This window comes from Asterias amurensis, chromosome 20, assembly GCF_032118995.1.
Source record: "Asterias amurensis chromosome 20, ASM3211899v1".
NCBI lineage: Eukaryota > Metazoa > Echinodermata > Asteroidea > Forcipulatida > Asteriidae > Asterias > Asterias amurensis.
In genome coordinates, this window is record NC_092667.1 from 13,387,080 (window position 1) to 13,405,841 (window position 18,762).

Sequence of the window (18,762 nt, forward strand, 5' to 3'; positions counted from 1 at the left end):
GTCATTTTGTTTGTCAACATGAGATGAAGTTGTTTTTCAGATTTTTTTATAACCAGATTATCCAGAAATTTTATAGTTATGTACATTGATTTTTATTACTTCTAAATAGGTTTATACCTCAGAAAAAGGCGATTTAAAGGCAGTGGACACTATTGGTAATTACTCAAAATAATTGTTAGCATAAAACCTGACTTTGTAACGAGTAATGGGGAGAGGTTGATAGTATAAAACATTGTGAGAAACGGCTCCCTCTGAAGTGCCATAGTTTTCCAGAAAGAAGTAATTTTCCACGAATTTGATTTCATGACCTCAGATTTAGAATTTGAGGTCTCGAAATCAACCATCTCAACACACACAACTTTGTGTGACAAGGGGGTTTTTTCTTTCATTATTTTCTTGCAACTTTGTCGACCGATTGAGCTCAAATTGTCACAGGTTAATATTTTATGTATATGTTGAGGTACACCAAGTGAGAAGACTGGTCTTTGACAATTACCAATAGTGTCCACTGTCTTTAAAAAAATAATAACATCTACATAAAAAAAAGATTGAATTTGTGCCAAATACTATTGGTTCTTGCCTTTCTTTAATTATATCTGAGTTAATTGTTTAATGACAGCTAAGAGTTTGCTGGGGTCAAAAATATTTTTATAAATACTTTTTTACATTTTTAGACTTATTACGATCCACTGATCTATATTTTAAACTTTCCATTCATTAAAAAACAATATTCGAGATCAATTTGTGAAACTTGTGGTCACTGATAAGAACCAAAACATCATGAACTGGTACTAGTTGAATACTTTTTAAAAGTTGTATGCATGTTTTCCTGAACAAAAAATTATTGTGTCAACTTATATTACCAAATTAATTAATCATTTTGTGTTAACTTCAATTGCATTTTACAAAATAAGCTTGTAACTGGGCCCAACTTCATGAAGCCTTTGAGCACAACTTGCTTAGCAAAGAAAAGTGTTGCTTAACACAAACAAGTTACCAGCCAAAATTATAAGGCACAGTTATGACTGGTGCCCACTCACTTTTTGCTTTAAAGCAGTATTTTCTACTAAACAGCTTTATGAAATTGGGCCATGTATGCAACCGGTCATTAGTACACCTTTCATGCCTTTCATGTACACAGAACATAATAAAGTGCAAATAATTATCATAGAGAAGTGTGCTTCTCTTTTGCTTTCTTAAACTATTTTTTTAACTTTTTTCTTTTGAAAATTTGTGAATTTTGTTTTAGATAAACTTTTATCCATTTTAGAAAAACATGGGCTAGTTTGTTCAGATTAGTTTTTGGTACTCATTAAGCCATTGGGGCACCCTTGCAGTTTTCTTTTTTTAATTCAGCTGAAATCATTAAAAAAAATCACAAGGGGTTAGCCTTGCATTTTTGTTGAAATTTGGCTAAATTTGCCTAAAATCACAAGGGGTTAGCCTTGCAGTTTTGTTGAAATTTGGCTAAATTTGCGTTAAATCACAAGGGGTAAGCCCTGCAGTTTTGTTGAAATTTTGCTAAATTTGCCTAAAATCACAAGGGGTTAGCCCTGCAGTTTTGTTGAAATTTTGCTAAATTTGTGTTAAATCACAAGGGGTAAGCCTTGCATTTTAGTTGAAATTTGGCAAAATTTTACCTAGAATCACAAGGGGTAAGCCTTGCATTTTTGTTGAAATTTGGCTAAATTTGTCTATAATCACAAGGGGTAAGTCTTGCATTTTTTTGAAATTTGGCTAAATTTGCCTAAAATCACAAGGGGTTAGCCTTGCAGTTTTGTTGAAATTTTGCTAAATTTACGTTAAATCACAAGGGGTAAGCCTTGCATTTTAGTTGAAATTTTGCCAAATTTGTCTTTACTCACAAGGGGTAAGCCTTGCATTTTAGTTGAAATTTTGCTAAATTTGCCTAAAATCACAAGGTGTTAGCCTTGCATTTTTGTTGAAGTTTTGCTAAATTTGCGTTAAATCACAAGGGGTTAGCCTTGCAGTTTTGTTGAAATTTTGGCAAAAACTTAAGTATAATCACAAGGGGTAAGCCTTGCATTTTAGTTGAAATTTGGCAAAATTTACCTAAAATCATAAGGGGTAAGCCTTGCATTTTTGTTGAAATTTTGCTAAATTAGCCTAAAATCACGAGGTGTAAGCCTTGCATTTTTGTTGAAATTTTGCTAAATTTGCCTAAAATCACAAGGGGTTACTTGCACTTTTGTTGAAATTTGGCAAAATTTTACCTAGAATCACAACGGGTAAGCCTTGCATTTTTGTTGAAATTTTGCTAAATTTGCCTAAAATCACAAGGGGTAAGCCCTGCAGTTTTGTTGAAATTTTGCTAAATTTGCGTTAAATCACAAGGGGTAAGCCTTGCATTTTAGTTGAAATTTGGCAAAATTTTACGTAGAATCACAAGGGGTAAGCCTTGCATTTTTGTTGAAATTTGGCTAAATTTACCTCAAATCACAAGGGGTTAGCCTTGCAGTTTTGTTGAAATATTGCTAAATTTGTTTATAATCACAAGTGGTAAGTCTTGCATTTTTTTGAAATTTGGCTAAACTTGCCTAAAATCACAAGGGGTTAGCCTTGCAGTTTTGTTGAAATTTGGCTAAATTAACCTCAAATCACAAGGGGTTAGCCTTGCAGTTTTGTTGAAATTTGGCTAAATTTGCCTAAAATCACAAGGGGTTAGCCTTGCATTTTTGTTGAAGTTTTGCTAAATTTGCGTTAAATCACAAGGGGTTAGCCTTGCAGTTTTGTTGAAATTTTGGCAAAAACTTAAGTATAATCACAAGGGGTAAGCCTTGCATTTTAGTTGAAATTTGGCAAAATTTACCTAAAATCATAAGGGGTAAGCCTTGCATTTTTGTTGAAATTTGGCTAAATTAGCCTAAAATCACGAGGTGTAAGCCTTGCATTTTTGTTGAAATTTTGCTAAATTTGCCGAAAATCACAAGGGGTTACTTGCACTTTTGTTGAAATTTTGGCAAAATTTGCCCAAAATCACAAGGGGTAAGCCTTGCAGTTTTGTTGAAATTTGGCTAAATTTGCCTAAAATCACAAGGGGTAAGCCTTGCATTTTTGTTGAAATTTGGCAAAATTTTGCCTAGAATAACAAGGGGTAAGCCTTGCATTTTTGTTGAAATTTTGCTAAATTTGCCTAAAATCACAAGGGGTTAGCCTTGCAGTTTTGTTGAAATTTGGCAAAATTTGCCTAAAATCACAAGGGGTAAGCCTTGCATTTTAGTTGAAATTTGGCAAAATTTACCTAAAATCATAAGGGGTAAGCCTTGCATTTTTGTTGAAATTTGGCTAAATTAGCCTAAAATCACGAGGTGTAAGCCTCGCATTTTTGTTGAAATTTTGCTAAATTTGCCTAAAATCACAAGGGGTTACTTGCACTTTTGTTGAAATTTGGCAAAATTCTACCTAGAATCACAAGGGGTAAGCCTTGCATTTTTGTTGAAATTTGGCTAAATTTGCCTAAAATCACAAGGGGTTAGCCTTGCAGTTTTGTTGAAATATTGCTAAATTTGTTTATAATCACAAGGGGTAAGTCTTGCATTTTTTTGAAATTTGGCTAAATTTGCCTAAAATCCCAAGGGGTTACTTGCACTTTTGTTGAAATTTTGGCAAAATTTGCCCAAAATCACAAGGGGTAAGCCTTGCAGTTTTGTTGAAATTTGGCTAAATTTGCCTAAAATCACAAGGGGTAAGCCTTGCATTTTTGTTGAAATTTGGCGAAATTTTGCCTAGAATCACAAGGGGTAAGCCTTGCATTTTTGTTGAAATTTTGCTAAATTTGCCTAAAATCACAAGGGGTTAGCCTTGCAGTTTTGTTGAAATTTGGCAAAATTTGCCTAAAATCACAAGGGGTTAGCCTTGCAGTTTTGTTGAAATTGGGCAAAATTTGCCTAAAATCACAAGGGGTTAGCCTTGCAGTTTTGTTGAAATTTGGCTAAATTTGCCTAAAATCACAAGGGGTAAGCCTTGCATTTTTTTGAAATTTGGCAAAATTTGTCTAAAATCACAAGGGGTTAGCCTTGCATTTTTGTTGAAGTTTGGCTAAATTTGCCTAAAATCACAAGGGGTTAGCCTTGCAGTTTTGTTGAAATTTGGCAAAATTTGCCTAAAATCATAAGGGGTAAGCCTAGCATTTTTTTTGAAATTTGGCTAAATTTGCATTAAATCACAAGGTTAAGCCTTGCATTTTTGTTGAAATTTTGCTAAATTTGCCTAAAATCACAAGGGGTTACTTGCACTTTTGTTGAAATTTTGGCAAAATTTGCCCAAAATCACAAGGGGTTAGCCTTGCATTTTTGTTGAAGTTTGGCTAAATTTGCGTTAATTCACAAGGGGTTAGCCTTGCAGTTTTGTTGAAATTTTGGCAAAAATTAACGTATAATCACAAGGGGTAAGTCTTGCATTTTTTTGAAATTTGGCTAAATTTGCCTTAAATCACAAGGGGTTAGCCTTGCAGTTTTGTAAAAATTTGGCTAAATTTGCCTTAAATCACAAGGGATAAGCCTTGCATTTTTGTTGAAATTTGGCTAAGTTTGCCTAGAATCACAAGGGGTAAGCCTTGCATTTTTGTTGAATTTTTGCTAAATTTGCCTTAAATCACAAGGGGTTAGCCTTGCAGTTTTGTTGAAATTTTGCCCAAAATCACAAGGGGTTAGCCTTGCACTTTTATTGAGTTTTGGCTAAATTTACCACGGCAAAGCTCAGGGCACCACAGCAAAAGCTCAGGGCACCATGGCAATAACACAGGGCACCACGGCAAAAGCTCAGGGCACCATGGCAATAACACAGGGCACCACGGCAAAAGCACAGGGCACCACGGCAACAACACAGGGCACCACGGCAAAAGCACAGGGCACCACGGCAAAAGCACAGGGCACCATGGCAAAAGCTTAGGGCACCATGGCAATAACACAGGGCACCACGGCAAAAGCACAGGGCACCACGGCAACAACACAGGGCACCACGGCAAAAGCACAGGGCACCACGGCAATAACACAGGGCACCACGGCAAAAGCACAGGGCACCATGGCAAAAGCTTAGGGCACCATGGCAATAACACAGGGCACCACGGCAAAAGCACAGGGCACCACGGCAATAACACAGGGCACCACGGCAAAAGCTCAGGGCACCACAGCAATAACACAGGGCACCACGGCAAAAGCACAGGGCACCACAGCAAAAGCACAGGGCACCATGGCAAAAGCTTAGGGCACCATGGCAATAGCACAGGGCACCACCGCAAAAGCTCAGGGCCCCACAACAATAACACAGGGCACCACGGCAATTGCTGTGAGGGCAGCTGTGGTGCAGTGGGTTATTTCGAGGTTTGTTGACATTTCAGCTGGTCCTCTTTTAGATTTACAAATATATTTACATTAGGTTGACAAACAAATTGCCAAAACTTTTTTTAAAAAAAGTCTTTCTCAGCATAAAGAATGATTCCAAATTCACAAGGAAAGAAAACTTAGTTCAAACGGTTCACACACATCTATACCATATGTATATGTACACAGCCTATCTCTTCTATAAACAGTTCAGTTATAAACAATTGAGATTTACAAATATATTTACATTAGGTTGACAAACAAATTGCCAAAACTTTGTTTAAAAAAAGTCTTTCCCAGCATAAAGAATGTTTCTTGCTGGTTTGTGTTGCCTTTTGTTCATCCGAAAGCAAAGGTGTTTAATGAGTGGCATTTCCCTCTTTTGATAACATGTATATAATGGGTCGTATAAGTTTTAAAGTTTGTCTAGTCTTGGACAACACTGATATTGTTTTTAAAGCAAAACGAAACAATTTCACAATTAATATTTTTCAACGGAACCCCACGTTAGTTGAATGGATCTGCCAGCTCATGGATTTTCCCCAACTGCTGTTTCATGCGCTCTTGTTGTAGCTTCTCAGTAAATGCCTTCATCACCAACATCACCCTCCTATCAGAGCAAACAGAAGACAAAAAATAACAGCGGTAGGTTAAATTAAAAAACAGTGATCACACTTCACAATCTGTTCTAACTTCATCTAATATCTTCACAGAAAAACTGCTCTGGTATGAACATTATCAGTAAGCTTTCAGACTTAAATAAACAATAATGTTTTTTATCCTTCTTGTAAAAAAGAGACATGCAACTTTCTCATTGCAAAAAGAAAAGAGAAAATGGCTGATCACACTTAACTTTAGAACAGTGTTTTTATGCTTTCTATGGCACTGTTTTGAAAATAAAAAGAGGAAATCAGCTAACCAGCTGATCAACTGAAAAGTTCAATGCCCAATAACACCGGTAGGTGAGTTAATTATTAAACTTGACAAAGTCTGCTGGTGGATCAGTGCTGATGTTTTAGTGGATAAGAGGTTCAAGCTGCAACAGGTTTCCCTGTAAAGCATTGCTCAAGTCTAACTTACCTGATTGAGTTTCTTGAATTCAACCACCTGAGCAAAGATATGCTCCAGGATATGTTTAGCATCTCGTGAGTCGGCCGGTAGCTTGTTACTCACTCCAAGGATTTCTCCGCACTCTCGAACGTAATATTCCAAATCGTCATCCGTGCCTGAAAAAAACAAATTGTATATTATGTATTCGAGGGAAGGTTTACGTTTGGTAATCACTTTTCAAATGACTGGCAATACAAACTTACTTGGTTAGAAGTTTAGCAGTACCCTAGTAGTACTAACACGGGCCGCCCTGAAAAATTTGACTCAAATTGCCGTGCCGCGTTAGTTCACGACATATAAGGAAAACCATGCAACAAACTTTATTTTATAACAAAAGGTTTGAAGTGCTTTCCAACTTGCCCAATCCAAGGCAATGTATCTCTTGAATAGTTTGTGAATTTCAAACTTACATTTGTTTGTGATTTGTGCAAGTCTGACTTTTTCTGATGAGAATGACTCGTCGAGGTCAAACAGATCGAGGGCTGGTGCCGGGAGCTCCCTGAACGCTGGAGGAAAGACCTGTAAGGATAAAACAAAATCTTAATTCTTCTATCATCAATCAATCGAAAAGAAATTGATAAAGCGCCAAAATCAGAATTGGTTCCAAGGCGCTTATAACAGAAGAAACAATTGGTGATACAGCTCCTGAAAAAGGTAAGCTTTCAGGAGTGTCTTCCATGTATGCAGTGAGGTGGTTTCTCTGATGTATTGTGGAAGCTTGTTCCAACACTCATGTTGGTCTGAATATTTGCTTGGTCGAGGTCCAAGAATTCCACCAGCTTGAGAGCAATCTACAAGTTCGGCAGACCAGGCGCTATTCTACTTGTTATTGATGGTACACCTCCTGAAACAGGTGAGCTTTCAGGAGTGTCTTGAATGTATGCAGTGAGGTGGTATCGCTGATGTATTCTGGAAGCTTGTTCCAGATTCTGTGTTCGTATATAGAAAATGATCTATCAGGAAAAGAGACTTCTACTAAGATGGGGACTTGAACCAGGGACATACAGCCTTATGTAACAGTGCACTACCAACTAACCTATCTAGCCTAAGGAAAAAGTTATGTTGCTATTTTTTTATAAACCAATCCCAAGTAATACTATTTTATAGCACATGTCATGGTCGAGCGGATAAGAACACATAGTTTCTGAACTTACCGCTGGTTGAAGTGAAGGAAGGGGCGTCTCAAACTGTGGTTGGATCAAAGCAAGCTGTTCATGCTTGACTCCAAGATGCTCAAAGGACCTGGGTAGGTTGAAGAAATAATTTAAAGGGTTTTGACTCCTTTTGTAGACCCAGTTTTTGGCCATGACATGAATCCCTACTCACTGTGAATGAAGATGTATGTAATAAAATTTAACTGTAGAAGTTTCAGCTTTTGGTCGACAAGTTTTTCATAAAAAAAGTGAAAAGCACAGAGCAATGTTTTCAGGAGAGTCGCATTAATACGTTGTACATGTTAAAATAATTTTCCTCCCCCGAGACAAAAACTTTTTTTTTTAGTTTTTTTTTACTCATTAGTCAAAAAACTACATTATCTCAAAAAGAAATAATTTAAAGACACTGGACACTATTGGTAATTGTCAAAGACCAGTCTTCTCACTAGGTGTATCTCAACATAAAATGCATAAACCTGTGAGAATTTGAGCTTAATTGGTCGTCGAAGTTTTGAGATAATAATAAAAACGCACTTGTCACACAATGCTGTGTGCTTTCAGAAGATTGACTTCGAGACCTCAAATTCTAATTCGTAGGTCTCAAAATTAAAATCGTGGAAAATAACTTCTTTCTCGAAAACTACATTACTTCAGAGGGAGCCGTTTCTCACAATGTTTCACACTATCAAAAACTCCCCATAACTCATTTACAAGTAAGATTTTGTATGCTAATAATTATTTTGAGTAATTACCAATGATGTCCACTGCCTTTCACAGAAGCTTTCTACCATCATTGTCTTCAAACCATTTCAGTTTAATGTAAATCTGTGGGCGTTGTGTTTTGTGTCTGAGCTTTCTATGACATAGACCCCAGGACCATGCCCTAAGGTTTGAGTTGACTATAAACATACCTGATAACTTTGGGTACCGTTGTGGTATCCAGAGTGTAGAGTTTACTACTGAACAACGAGTTGAAGTCGCGCGGTGTGTCGTCGTGCTCTTGTAAGCAACATCTTAGATTGTCCGCTAGTTTCGCTGTGTCGGGCAGCATGTTGTAATCAGATATCTATCGGAACACGACAAGACAAGAATTTGTTTTTTTCCTGATCAGATGGGTCAGAGGTCAAGTCTTCTTCCAGGCTTCGAAATAACCCACGACACCAACAGTAATTGATGTCATGCCCTGTGCAGTTGTTGTGATGCTTTGTGCAAGGTTCCAATAAAAAATATTTTCTGCAAAATATCGGGGAAAATTGCTGCGCCTCTTCAAGAGTGAAATCCAAGGCATGTGCCCAATTTCATGGGTCTGCTAACTGTACCATCTATAGCATTGGGTACAACATTCTCTGTGGTAAGCCAATACGAAACCTTCATGCAAATATTCCCCTTTGACCTTGATGAATATTCAAAAGGCTTACCTCGGGATCCTCTACATCTATGGCATTGAGTACAACATTCTCTAGATGGCAAGCCAATGAGAAACATTCATGCAAAAATTACCCTTTGACCTTGATGAATATTCAAAAAGCTTACTTCGGGATCCTCTGCATCTATGGCATTGAGTACAACATTCTCTAGATGGCAAGCCAATGAGAAACATTCATGCAAAAATTATCCTTTGACCTTGATGAATATTCAAAAAGCTTACCTCAGGATCCTCCGCATCTATGGCATTGAGTACAACATTCTCTGTGGTAAGCCACTGGAAGAGTACGTCCATGATCTTTGCGTTTTCTTCCTTGTCGAGATATTGATCACTGAACATATGGACTGAGCCAAGCACTGCAAGTTTACCTTTTGAATACTGTGGAAAAAAAGTCAAAACCACCTTCAATTTTTTTTTAATTTTTCAAACAGTATTTTTGTTTTACAGTCTTTGGATACTTTGCAATTCAGCCTCTGGCTGCCAAGTTTTGAATGTATTTTTAATAAACCAATAATAATTTTTGACATCCGAAAAGGAGGGCTTACATATTTGAAGCGGTTGGTCATTTCAAATTTATCTTCTTAAAGACACTCTTTAAAGTTGGTGAAGACAAACACATTTTGTTTATTTTTAGTCAAAAAACCTGATTATGAAGTTCATACTAAAACAATTTTTTCTGTGAATTATTTCCCTCTAAAATGAAGTCATATTCAAGAAAAATGAGGACAATAATGTGCTGAAAACTGTGTCTTTCAAAATTCAAACAATTCAAGCAATTACTAACCTTGGATGAGTGCAGAGCACAAATGGGTCTATTGAGTGGGAAAGAGACCGTTCCCGTTGATAAAATGGCAGTTGCTGGTTTAGCTACGTTTAACGTCGCTCCAAACGGGAACAGGTACGTTAAAGCTCTGTAGGCAAAAAAATAGCAAAACATTACTAGTATCAACAAGCAAAAAATACTGCTTAAAATATTTCTGCTTATCAAAAATTAGCAGGAGACCACCCACAGACTGTCGTTACATGGTATTTTGGCTGGTAACCTTACTCTGGTAACCATAATTTTGTTGGCCTTAGCTACGTCACCCACGCACTATCCCCTAATGGAACAAAATTACCACCAGAAGCAAAAATGGCTCAAATGTCCGCAGCGTTTAAGATCATGCTAGAAAAACGCAAAATTTAGCGATGCATGTGGTACTGCACTTCATCAGCCAATCTGAGGCGATTTCAGATTTGTACAGCAAAAAAATATCAAGAAATATCAAGAAAATACTTTCAACTTCACACAAAAATAATTCTGCTGATTAAAACAAAATTAGCAAGATACCAGTCACATAGAGTTATGGGACAAGGCACTTTGGTTGGTAACCTTTTTGATATTAGGATAATTGTGTTATGCTTAGCTACCTTTTTCCAGCTTAAGCAGCTATATGAAATTGGGCCCAGCATAGAGCTGCTAAAGCAGAAAGTATTGCTTAACAATGTTCTTTCAGCAGAAAGGAGCAGGATACAGTTTACAAATGGTAGATGTGACATGGTATTTGGGCGTGTAAAATTCTGGTAATGAAAAAATGAAAATAGAATCTGAAACTGATTTATGAAAGAAATTCCCCAAATGCTTGCTTGCCATGTTTATTTATAGTAAATACAATCATAAGTGGAAGTCCATGCAAGACTGTAGTGCATCTATCATGTCTATACAATCTATAAAAAAAAATTGTAAAACTGCCATGCGACATAAATTTAATCTTTTATAGCTGCTCTACAAAACAAGACACCATCAAGTTCAATAAAAGAGGCAAATTACCATGGAAAATAATCAAATTGTGCTCTTCATGCAAGGCTTTGATCATCAAAATATTAATAACTAAAATTGTGTTTTGCTGGCGGTAAACTTTGCAAGAACTACACAAGTAGGATCGATGGGCTCTGTAAAGTAAGTACTGCTGTTTCCTTCATAGTCACATACTAAAGTAGTGTATGTGAACACTTATGGTTCAAAACATGTTTAATATACAGGAGATCTGCACATTCCATGGCATTGCTTTTATGCAGGCCTAAGCACAAATTACATACAGCTGCCTAAGCAGAAAATATTGCTTAACAATTTTCCGATAAGCAGAAATGAGCGGCATGCCAGTCACAACTTGTACATGTGACAAGTAAGTTTGGCTGGAAACGTTATTGTGGTAAGCATAATTTCTTGTGCTTAATAGCTACTTGTTCATGTTTTAAAGAAGCTCTATGAAGCTGGGCACTGGAATTGCACATAGGCCACCAAGGCAAAAGCCTCCATTGCCCCAGGTCTTTGGCCTTGGTGCCCCTTCAAGATTTGTCCATAGACTGTGAGATTTCCCAATGGAATTGCCCTTTGCAGCATGAAATTGAAAATGGCCTCTCATTGATGTAAGCCATGGCCAGGGCCCAATTTCATGGCTCTGCTTACCGCCGAATTCTGCACTTACGACCACGATTCCCCGCTTACATGCAAGCGCCGAATTTTTGCGCTAGCCTTGTAAGCTACTGCTTGGTAACGTGGAGTACGCACGCGCAAAAGCCAAAATTCGCCGCTAACCCGTGAAATACTCTTGCCGTAAGCACAGAATTCCATGCTTCCGTAAGCGCCGATTCTGTGCTTACGGTAGGCAGAGTCATGAAATTGAGCCCAGCTGATTTACAAATTATCTAAATATTGCAAACTTATAAGTAAATACGTACATGTATAGAGTGCAACAGAAACAGAAATAAAACTCAATTTGAGTCTTTCAGTCCTTGAACTTTCTTAAGGTGTTGGGATACACCAAGTGAGAATACTGGTCTTTGACAATTACCAAAGGTGTCCAGGGGTCAATTTCACAAGGAGTTGGGAGATATTAAAAACTCAAGGCTACTAGTCCTAAGTCAGGACGAGTAACTCGTCCTAACTCAAAATAAGATGAGTCTTAACTTTTTGTGAAATCCACCCCAGTGCCTTTAAGCAAAGTTCAAGGTCTAAAATAAGTTGCTCTAAACACTTATTTGATAACAAACATCCATGCTTTAAGTTGCATTTAATGGAAAGGACTCACTCCCTATAGTTTGAGCCTTTTTCGTCATTTATTTCAGACACATGAGCGCCTGACTGAGCTGCGTCTTTCCTTTTGGTTTTTTAAGGAGAGAAAGAAAAGCGTTACAGTTTAAACAGGAGTCATGTTTTGATGGATAGTCAGTTATTCACACATCGTCAGGGATCACACCCAAGTTATTGCTACAACTTTGGAAGCGGCAACAGAGGGACCAACTTAACTCTGCAGTGGGTGTGACCGATTTTCATACACTATTGTGGCGCGTCATGGCCGAGCGGTTAAGAGCACCGGATTCAAGTTCTGGTGTTTGATCAGCAGAGTGTGGGTTCAGATCCCGGTCGTGACACTTGCTACATAAAATTGGGGAAGTAGTGCTCTACCAGCCGGCTTCGGACTGATGATACCCAAGCCTACATCCGTATGGACTGTAAAGGGGTAACCCCGTTTCAGCCCCAGGAGTAGGTGGCAACGGCCTCTGGAATAAAATAATTGTAGCCCACACGCTGAAGTGGCCTTCAGGCCTTGTGTGTCTGGCGACGTGCATAAACAGTTTTTTTTATTTATAATTTAACAAAACTATCACTATTTGTGTCAGTCAACAACTGCCATGTACTGGGTGCAAGCAGGCATATACCGCTACACAAATGCACCCCAAGCGTTCCAACTTCTTTCAGACAGTCCAGGGATTGTAAAACAATTCCCACAATTCACTGATAGAAGCTTGAATGACAGCTTCAAACACCCCCAACTGCCCCTATGCTAAGGCTGCAGCCACAAGGCAATGGGAAAACCCCTGGGAATCACTGACGGTTGTTTTTGCTCGGCCTGGGTGAACCAATAAATCAAGGCCACTCAAACTTTTCATTTTGTTTCTCCAGCGTATAATGAAAGAAGTCAGGAAAAATTAGTTTTAAAATAAAAAATTAGCGGAGTAGTTAAAAAAATGCAAAACTTGGCAGTTAGTGACTGACCCTCCCCTTTGAGGCAGGGGGGGATGCAATTTTATTAGAATTCTGACAGAGGATACTAGAATGGCTACTTACTTTGTGTCGTTTCCAGCCTCATCTTCACCGATGCTCTGAATGATCTTTCCTGCTGATACACTGATTGCCCTGAGATCATGACAAAAATTGTAGAACAATCTTAAAGGCTACTGGAAACTTTCGATGATGACACAATAATGAATGGTATTGGCATGTTATGGTAAACGGTCCAAGCGTGGATCCAGGACACTTGACTCGAGCTCTGGGCCTAAATTCTTGGCTCTGCTTCTGCCAAATTCTGCGCTTACGATCACCATTCTCCAACATGTTCAAGCGCTGAATTTCTGCGCTAGTTGTGTAAGCATAGAATGCCTAGTAGTGTGGAGTAGGTAAGCGCACAAGCCAAAATTCCCCGCTAACCCTTGAAATATATGCTTGACGTAAGCACAAAATTCACTGATTCAGTGAGCACTGATTATTTCCTTCTACATGTAGTAAGCAAAGCCATGAAATTGGGACCTGGAGTTGTATATAAGCTGAGTGTAGGTTTCTGTCCTTGCATGTAAGTAAAACACTTGTGTCCTTAAAGGTTTTTGATACCTTTTGTAGATCAAGGTTTTGCCATGACATGAATCCCTACTCTCTGTCAATGGAGATGTTTGAAATAATTAACCTGTAGAAGTTTCAGCTTCATTAGCTATCAACTTTTTGAGGAAAAAAAAGAAGTAAAAGTCCAATGTTTTTTTTATTTTTTTTAGGAAACTCTAGTACAATTTTTATACGAGGTGGGCAATAACAACTATATTTATATTGGAAAATAAAACATTTACCGGTTAACGTATTTCTTAAAAAACTGCAGTAATTTTTGTCTAGTCACAAGTTTTCTGGCCCTACACTAAAACTACTAGCCTCGAGCTTGGGGGTACGGATGTAAAATCAAAGCTCGGCAGTTTAACTACATACTACAAATACTGTAAAGTCCAACTGACCTGTTCAAGACTCCGTTCGCCACCAGCGCTTCCTTCGGATGAAAATACTTGTAGTAGGATGTCCTGACTACACTATCTATTTTGAAACAACACATTTTTACAAATCACAATTTTTGAAAATCAGCAGTCAGAAGAAAAACTGAAAGAATATAAAGCCTGGTAAATGAAACGCTAAATTTAGAATTAATTTTAAAGACAAGAATTTAAGAACATGATTACAATGAAATGTTTACCATTGTTGACCATAATGCCATACTCCTCCAATAAGAAGTTAATATTTGTGTCGAATTTACTCTCCCCACCTTCCCCCATCATGACAAGAACGCTTCCTCCTCCGTCAACAAACTTCTTGATGACTTCAAACTGAAACAAGAAGACAAATTTTTGTTAATTGGGTGTGACCAAATAATTATGACATTGTTTTACTCATTTCACAAAAACTACAGCACCTCAGCAAGTAATATTTTCAGGGAAGCTTTCTACTATCATTATCATCAAACTGTGTAAGTTTAATGTAAATCTGTGAACATAATGTTTTTTTTTGTCTTAAAAAAAGAACATACACCCTTTAATATTTATAAGCATTTGTGATAATTATACAGAAATGACCTCTGGTCAACCAACTGAGCTAGAGTCCGAGACGGTGACTAAGATGGAGACACCCCAAAAAACGTCTCAAGATGGTCGTGAAACGGTCTCAAGACCAAGACTAGGTCTCGAGACCTACCACACCGTCACCAATGTTTAAAACAGCTTTGGAAGCGGCAGCAGAGGGATCACCTAAAATTTACCAAGTTGGTTTTCTTTTCCGGTTTATAGCGTAATAACTTTTGGTGAAACAAAATCATGTGCGGAATGAACTGAATTTGAATACAAACCTCTGGGGCAGTGAATTTCTCTCGAGGTCCCGCCAAGACGAACACCTTAACATTTGCAAGCTTCTCTTCAGTAATCTCATCCTTTTGACTGTAACAATCAATCAAAATACAATCATTAAACCAGGTGGAAACGTCTTTAAGGCAGTAGACACTATTGGTAACTACTCAAAATTATCATTAGCATAAAATCTTACTTGGTAACGAGTAATGGGGAGCTGTTGATTTTATAAAAAAATATGAGAAACGGCACGTTCTGAAGTATTGTAGTTTTCAGGACAGAAGTAATTTTCCACGAGTTTGATTTTGAGACCTCAGAATTAGATTTTGAGGTCTCGAAAACACACAACTTCGCGTGACAAGGGTGTCATTGCTTTCATTATCATCTCGCAACTTCAACGACCAATTGAGCTCAAACTTTCAGTTTTGTTATTTCATCATGTTCATGTAATATGTTGAGCTACACCAAGTGAGAAGACTGGTCATTGAGAATAATAAATAGTTTTTTATAATAATAAAAATAATAGTGGCTTCTAATATAGCGCTCAAATCCGTCAGAGGGTGACGCTCAGGGCGCTCCAACAATCACTATTTTCCTGCAAGGAATGTGGCACTAATTGAATTTATGAGACTTAGGTCGTGTCCGAATTGGTGGCTATGGCTGTGGCTATGACTGTTGCCAGGGGTGTTGCTAAGGGCGTGTTAAACTTCAATGCATGACGATGCGGCCATCCAGCCGTAGCCATAGCCGCCAATTCGGATACGGCCTTACTCTTTTTACATAGCACTATGTAACGGTTTACAAGGTGCTGTGGTGCAATATGCTGTCAATCAAACCAGGAACACCTGGGCGATCCCCTTCTGTTTCAGATAAGTGCACCAGGGTTCATTTACAAGTTTTACACAACATACAGGACCAACGGCTTTAAGTCCCACCCGAAGGACAAAGTAATCATGGTTAGTTGTCTTGCTTTAAAAGGACACAAGTTTCATGACCAGGACGAAACCCACACTCATTAAAAACACTAGTGCATGTGTGTGGTGCTCTAATCGGCTCGGCAATGACATGGCAAATTTTACATTGTAAGTAATTTTAACCACTTCATTGCCTGCATTCTCAAAAACTGTGGCTGTCCATGTGCAGAATCTTTTTCTGTATTTTTGGGGCGCTTCTGGAGTAACTGTTTTGGGGGTAAATGTTTTCCTTGAAGGCGGGACTGAGAAATGAAAACAAAAAAGAGTTAATTTCTCCCCTCTCTTGACAATGAGGTGTCTTAATGTACCTGGTGATCTTCCAATTGCTACGTAGCTTTTTATGTAGACTCTTGAAGCCATTCTGCGGTGTGAAGAGTTCTCTTTTTGATACGTCAAACGCAATCGTTGTCCGTTGACTTTTGTCTTCCATATCCTGTAAAAAAAATTATAACAAAACATAACTAGTTTTTTTTTTTCAAGTAAATCGTCACCCTTTTTTCTTCAAAAAAAGATGCAGAATCTAATGCACATAAAACTAATTCATAAATGAAAAAGTGGAAGATAGAATGTTCTTACTTTAGAATGTGTTTGTGATTCGTCACACAATCTTATAAAGTGTTTTGACACAAACAACATTAGATGTAGTGAATAGTGACACTACACAGTAAACGTCAACGTCATGGCTGTACATGGAATTAATGCATCATCTTTGAATGATGACGCTTTTTTAATTCATGTGACAGCCAGCAAATGCGCACAAACTACAGTTTTATAATAAAATAATTGTACATTTGTAAATTGCAACTTGTAAGTTGCAACTTGTAAGTTGCAAAGTTGTACCACAAAAAAAACTTACATTACAAAAAAAAAGGAAAAGTTTCTGTATGGCGCAACCACTTTTTCATTCGATATGAAATAATATTGTATCTAATTTACCTCAATGAGATATCCCTTTTTGTAAAAATGGGTGAAAAAGTGATGGCGCCATAAGGAAAGTTATCCCCCAAAAATGTTTACAGTCACACTACTACCTCCATACACACACACAGGGCCCACAGCAGTGACATTTTTTTTTTTTTACATGACTATTCAAAGTAAAATATTAATAATACAAGGCTAGCCCCTTTTTGGATAACTTCCCAAAAGGCGCCACCACTTTTTCACTCATGTTTACAAAACAAAAAGGGGATATCTCATTGAATAAGTGAATTAGATATTATTTATATTATTTATTAATTCACAGGGCTGTATGCTTTGTTTTTGAAAGGGCAAGGGCACCAAGGCATTTTCGCTTTGGCAAAGGGCACCCTATGAGGAAATTGTAAATTTCTACTGTAACATTTCAAGGGCACCACGGCAATGGCAAGGGGCAACGAAGGCAATCGCCTCCATTGCCTCCGTGAAGTATCAGGCCTGAATTCATATTGAATGAAAAAGTGGTGGTGCCATAGGGGGCCTATGGAAACTTTTCAAAACCATGTAGGGCCTATTATTTTTAGTAATAGTATTTTTTTTTTAACAGTATTGTAAAAAAAATAAAAATGTAAAAATAAAACCACCCCCAAAATTAATGCCAAGACCACCACCCAAATAACGGAACCTTATTGTTAATTTTTCCCCTAGTCCTAAATGGGGTAATTTGGCTTCAGAAAAGAAAGAATCCATTAGCAATTAGTTGCAAAGGAAAACATAAACAAATTTGTTGAAAGGTTCGTTTACCATACAATACATGCATACCACAACTGGTTAAGGGCCGTGACCCTTGTCTGACTATGCGTTGTTTATCGTTGCCAACAACGGGGGGACCACATAGTTACTTCTTTATTTAGCTATAACTTCACCTCAAATTCATAACCAAAAGTATATGTTGCTATTGTCACATTCGTTGATCCAATATTTCTGAAGTGAAATCATTAATTCATTCTTCAAATACCCTGAAATCGCCAACAATTTTGAGGTTTATCTCGCTTACCTGCGATATCGGCGCCATGATGAATTTTGCTGCTGCGAAACTATTCGTAGCTTTCCTCCTTCCCGTGTGACAGAATCACGATTCCGCAATTAAACGAGTTGTTTGAACACGGGGTGGAGCGTAAAAAACGAGGCTGACAGAGGACATCGAAAGCTAAGAGGGGGGGAGTGGTTGTGTTTTTTATGGGAGGGGGGGGGGGGTCGGAATGGCTGTGATTCGTAAAGAATGAATAAACCTCATAAGAATACTAACAGTGGGTGCACTCGCTTGAACAAAATGAGAAAAACCAAGATCGGATAGGGAAAAGACGCGAGGAGATGCAAAAAATAGGAACAGTGACTCAAAGTGTAGGTTTCTCAAACAACAAAAATAAAAATAACTTTATTGAATATAAATCAAAAACATTTAGACCGAACTCAGGATCTAAGCTTTCTTCCTTATAAACCTTAAATTAAACCAGTCAAACCTAAACCAAGATATTTAACTGAGACTCAAAAAATAATCGAAACCAGAGTAAAACTAACACCCAAACACAGTTAAACCAGACTAAAACACGGTGCCAAAGAAAAGTTACAAATTAAAATCAAAATGGCTTTACTGAGAAAACCGAGTCCAAAATAGCAGAAAACACTTGAGTGCATGCAGGCAAATTAATCGTAGAACTTAAAACTTGTGATGGGAGAGAACACATCTTTAGTTTTCCAAAATGAAGCGAACTACATTCTAATAAGTCTTGGCCCAAGACAGAAGTGCTCGATAGCCATTGATCTCTTCTTCCTCCCGCATGTTCGGTCAAATTTTCGGTCAAGTTTGCTATCCAGTCAAACTCGCCAGTCAACTTTGGTTACCGGTAAATCATTATCGCAAG

At 37.8% G+C, this 18,762-nt stretch overlaps 1 protein-coding gene across 2 annotated transcripts; it reads right to left on the bottom strand.

Annotated features, from left to right (window-relative positions):
* Positions 1 to 110: 110 nt before the first annotated feature.
* Positions 111 to 17,944, bottom strand: LOC139952096 (intraflagellar transport protein 52 homolog). 2 transcript variants are annotated; one of them, XM_071951049.1, is made up of 14 exons: positions 17,895 to 17,944; positions 16,231 to 16,355; positions 14,951 to 15,038; positions 14,306 to 14,435; positions 14,073 to 14,148; positions 13,144 to 13,212; positions 12,104 to 12,172; positions 9,817 to 9,943; positions 9,255 to 9,410; positions 8,518 to 8,672; positions 7,607 to 7,694; positions 6,863 to 6,971; positions 6,423 to 6,568; positions 111 to 5,952 (listed from the first exon to the last, which is right to left on the bottom strand). In XM_071951049.1, the coding sequence occupies exons 1-14, from the start codon at positions 17,910 to 17,912 to the stop codon at positions 5,920 to 5,922; spliced, it is 1,389 nt and encodes a 462-aa protein (XP_071807150.1). In that variant the 5' UTR covers positions 17,913 to 17,944; the 3' UTR covers positions 111 to 5,919. The 2 variants fall into 2 exon arrangements, with proteins under 2 accessions (XP_071807150.1, XP_071807151.1); XM_071951050.1 differs by lacking the exon at positions 12,104 to 12,172.
* Between the last annotated feature and the right edge of the window lie 818 nt (positions 17,945 to 18,762).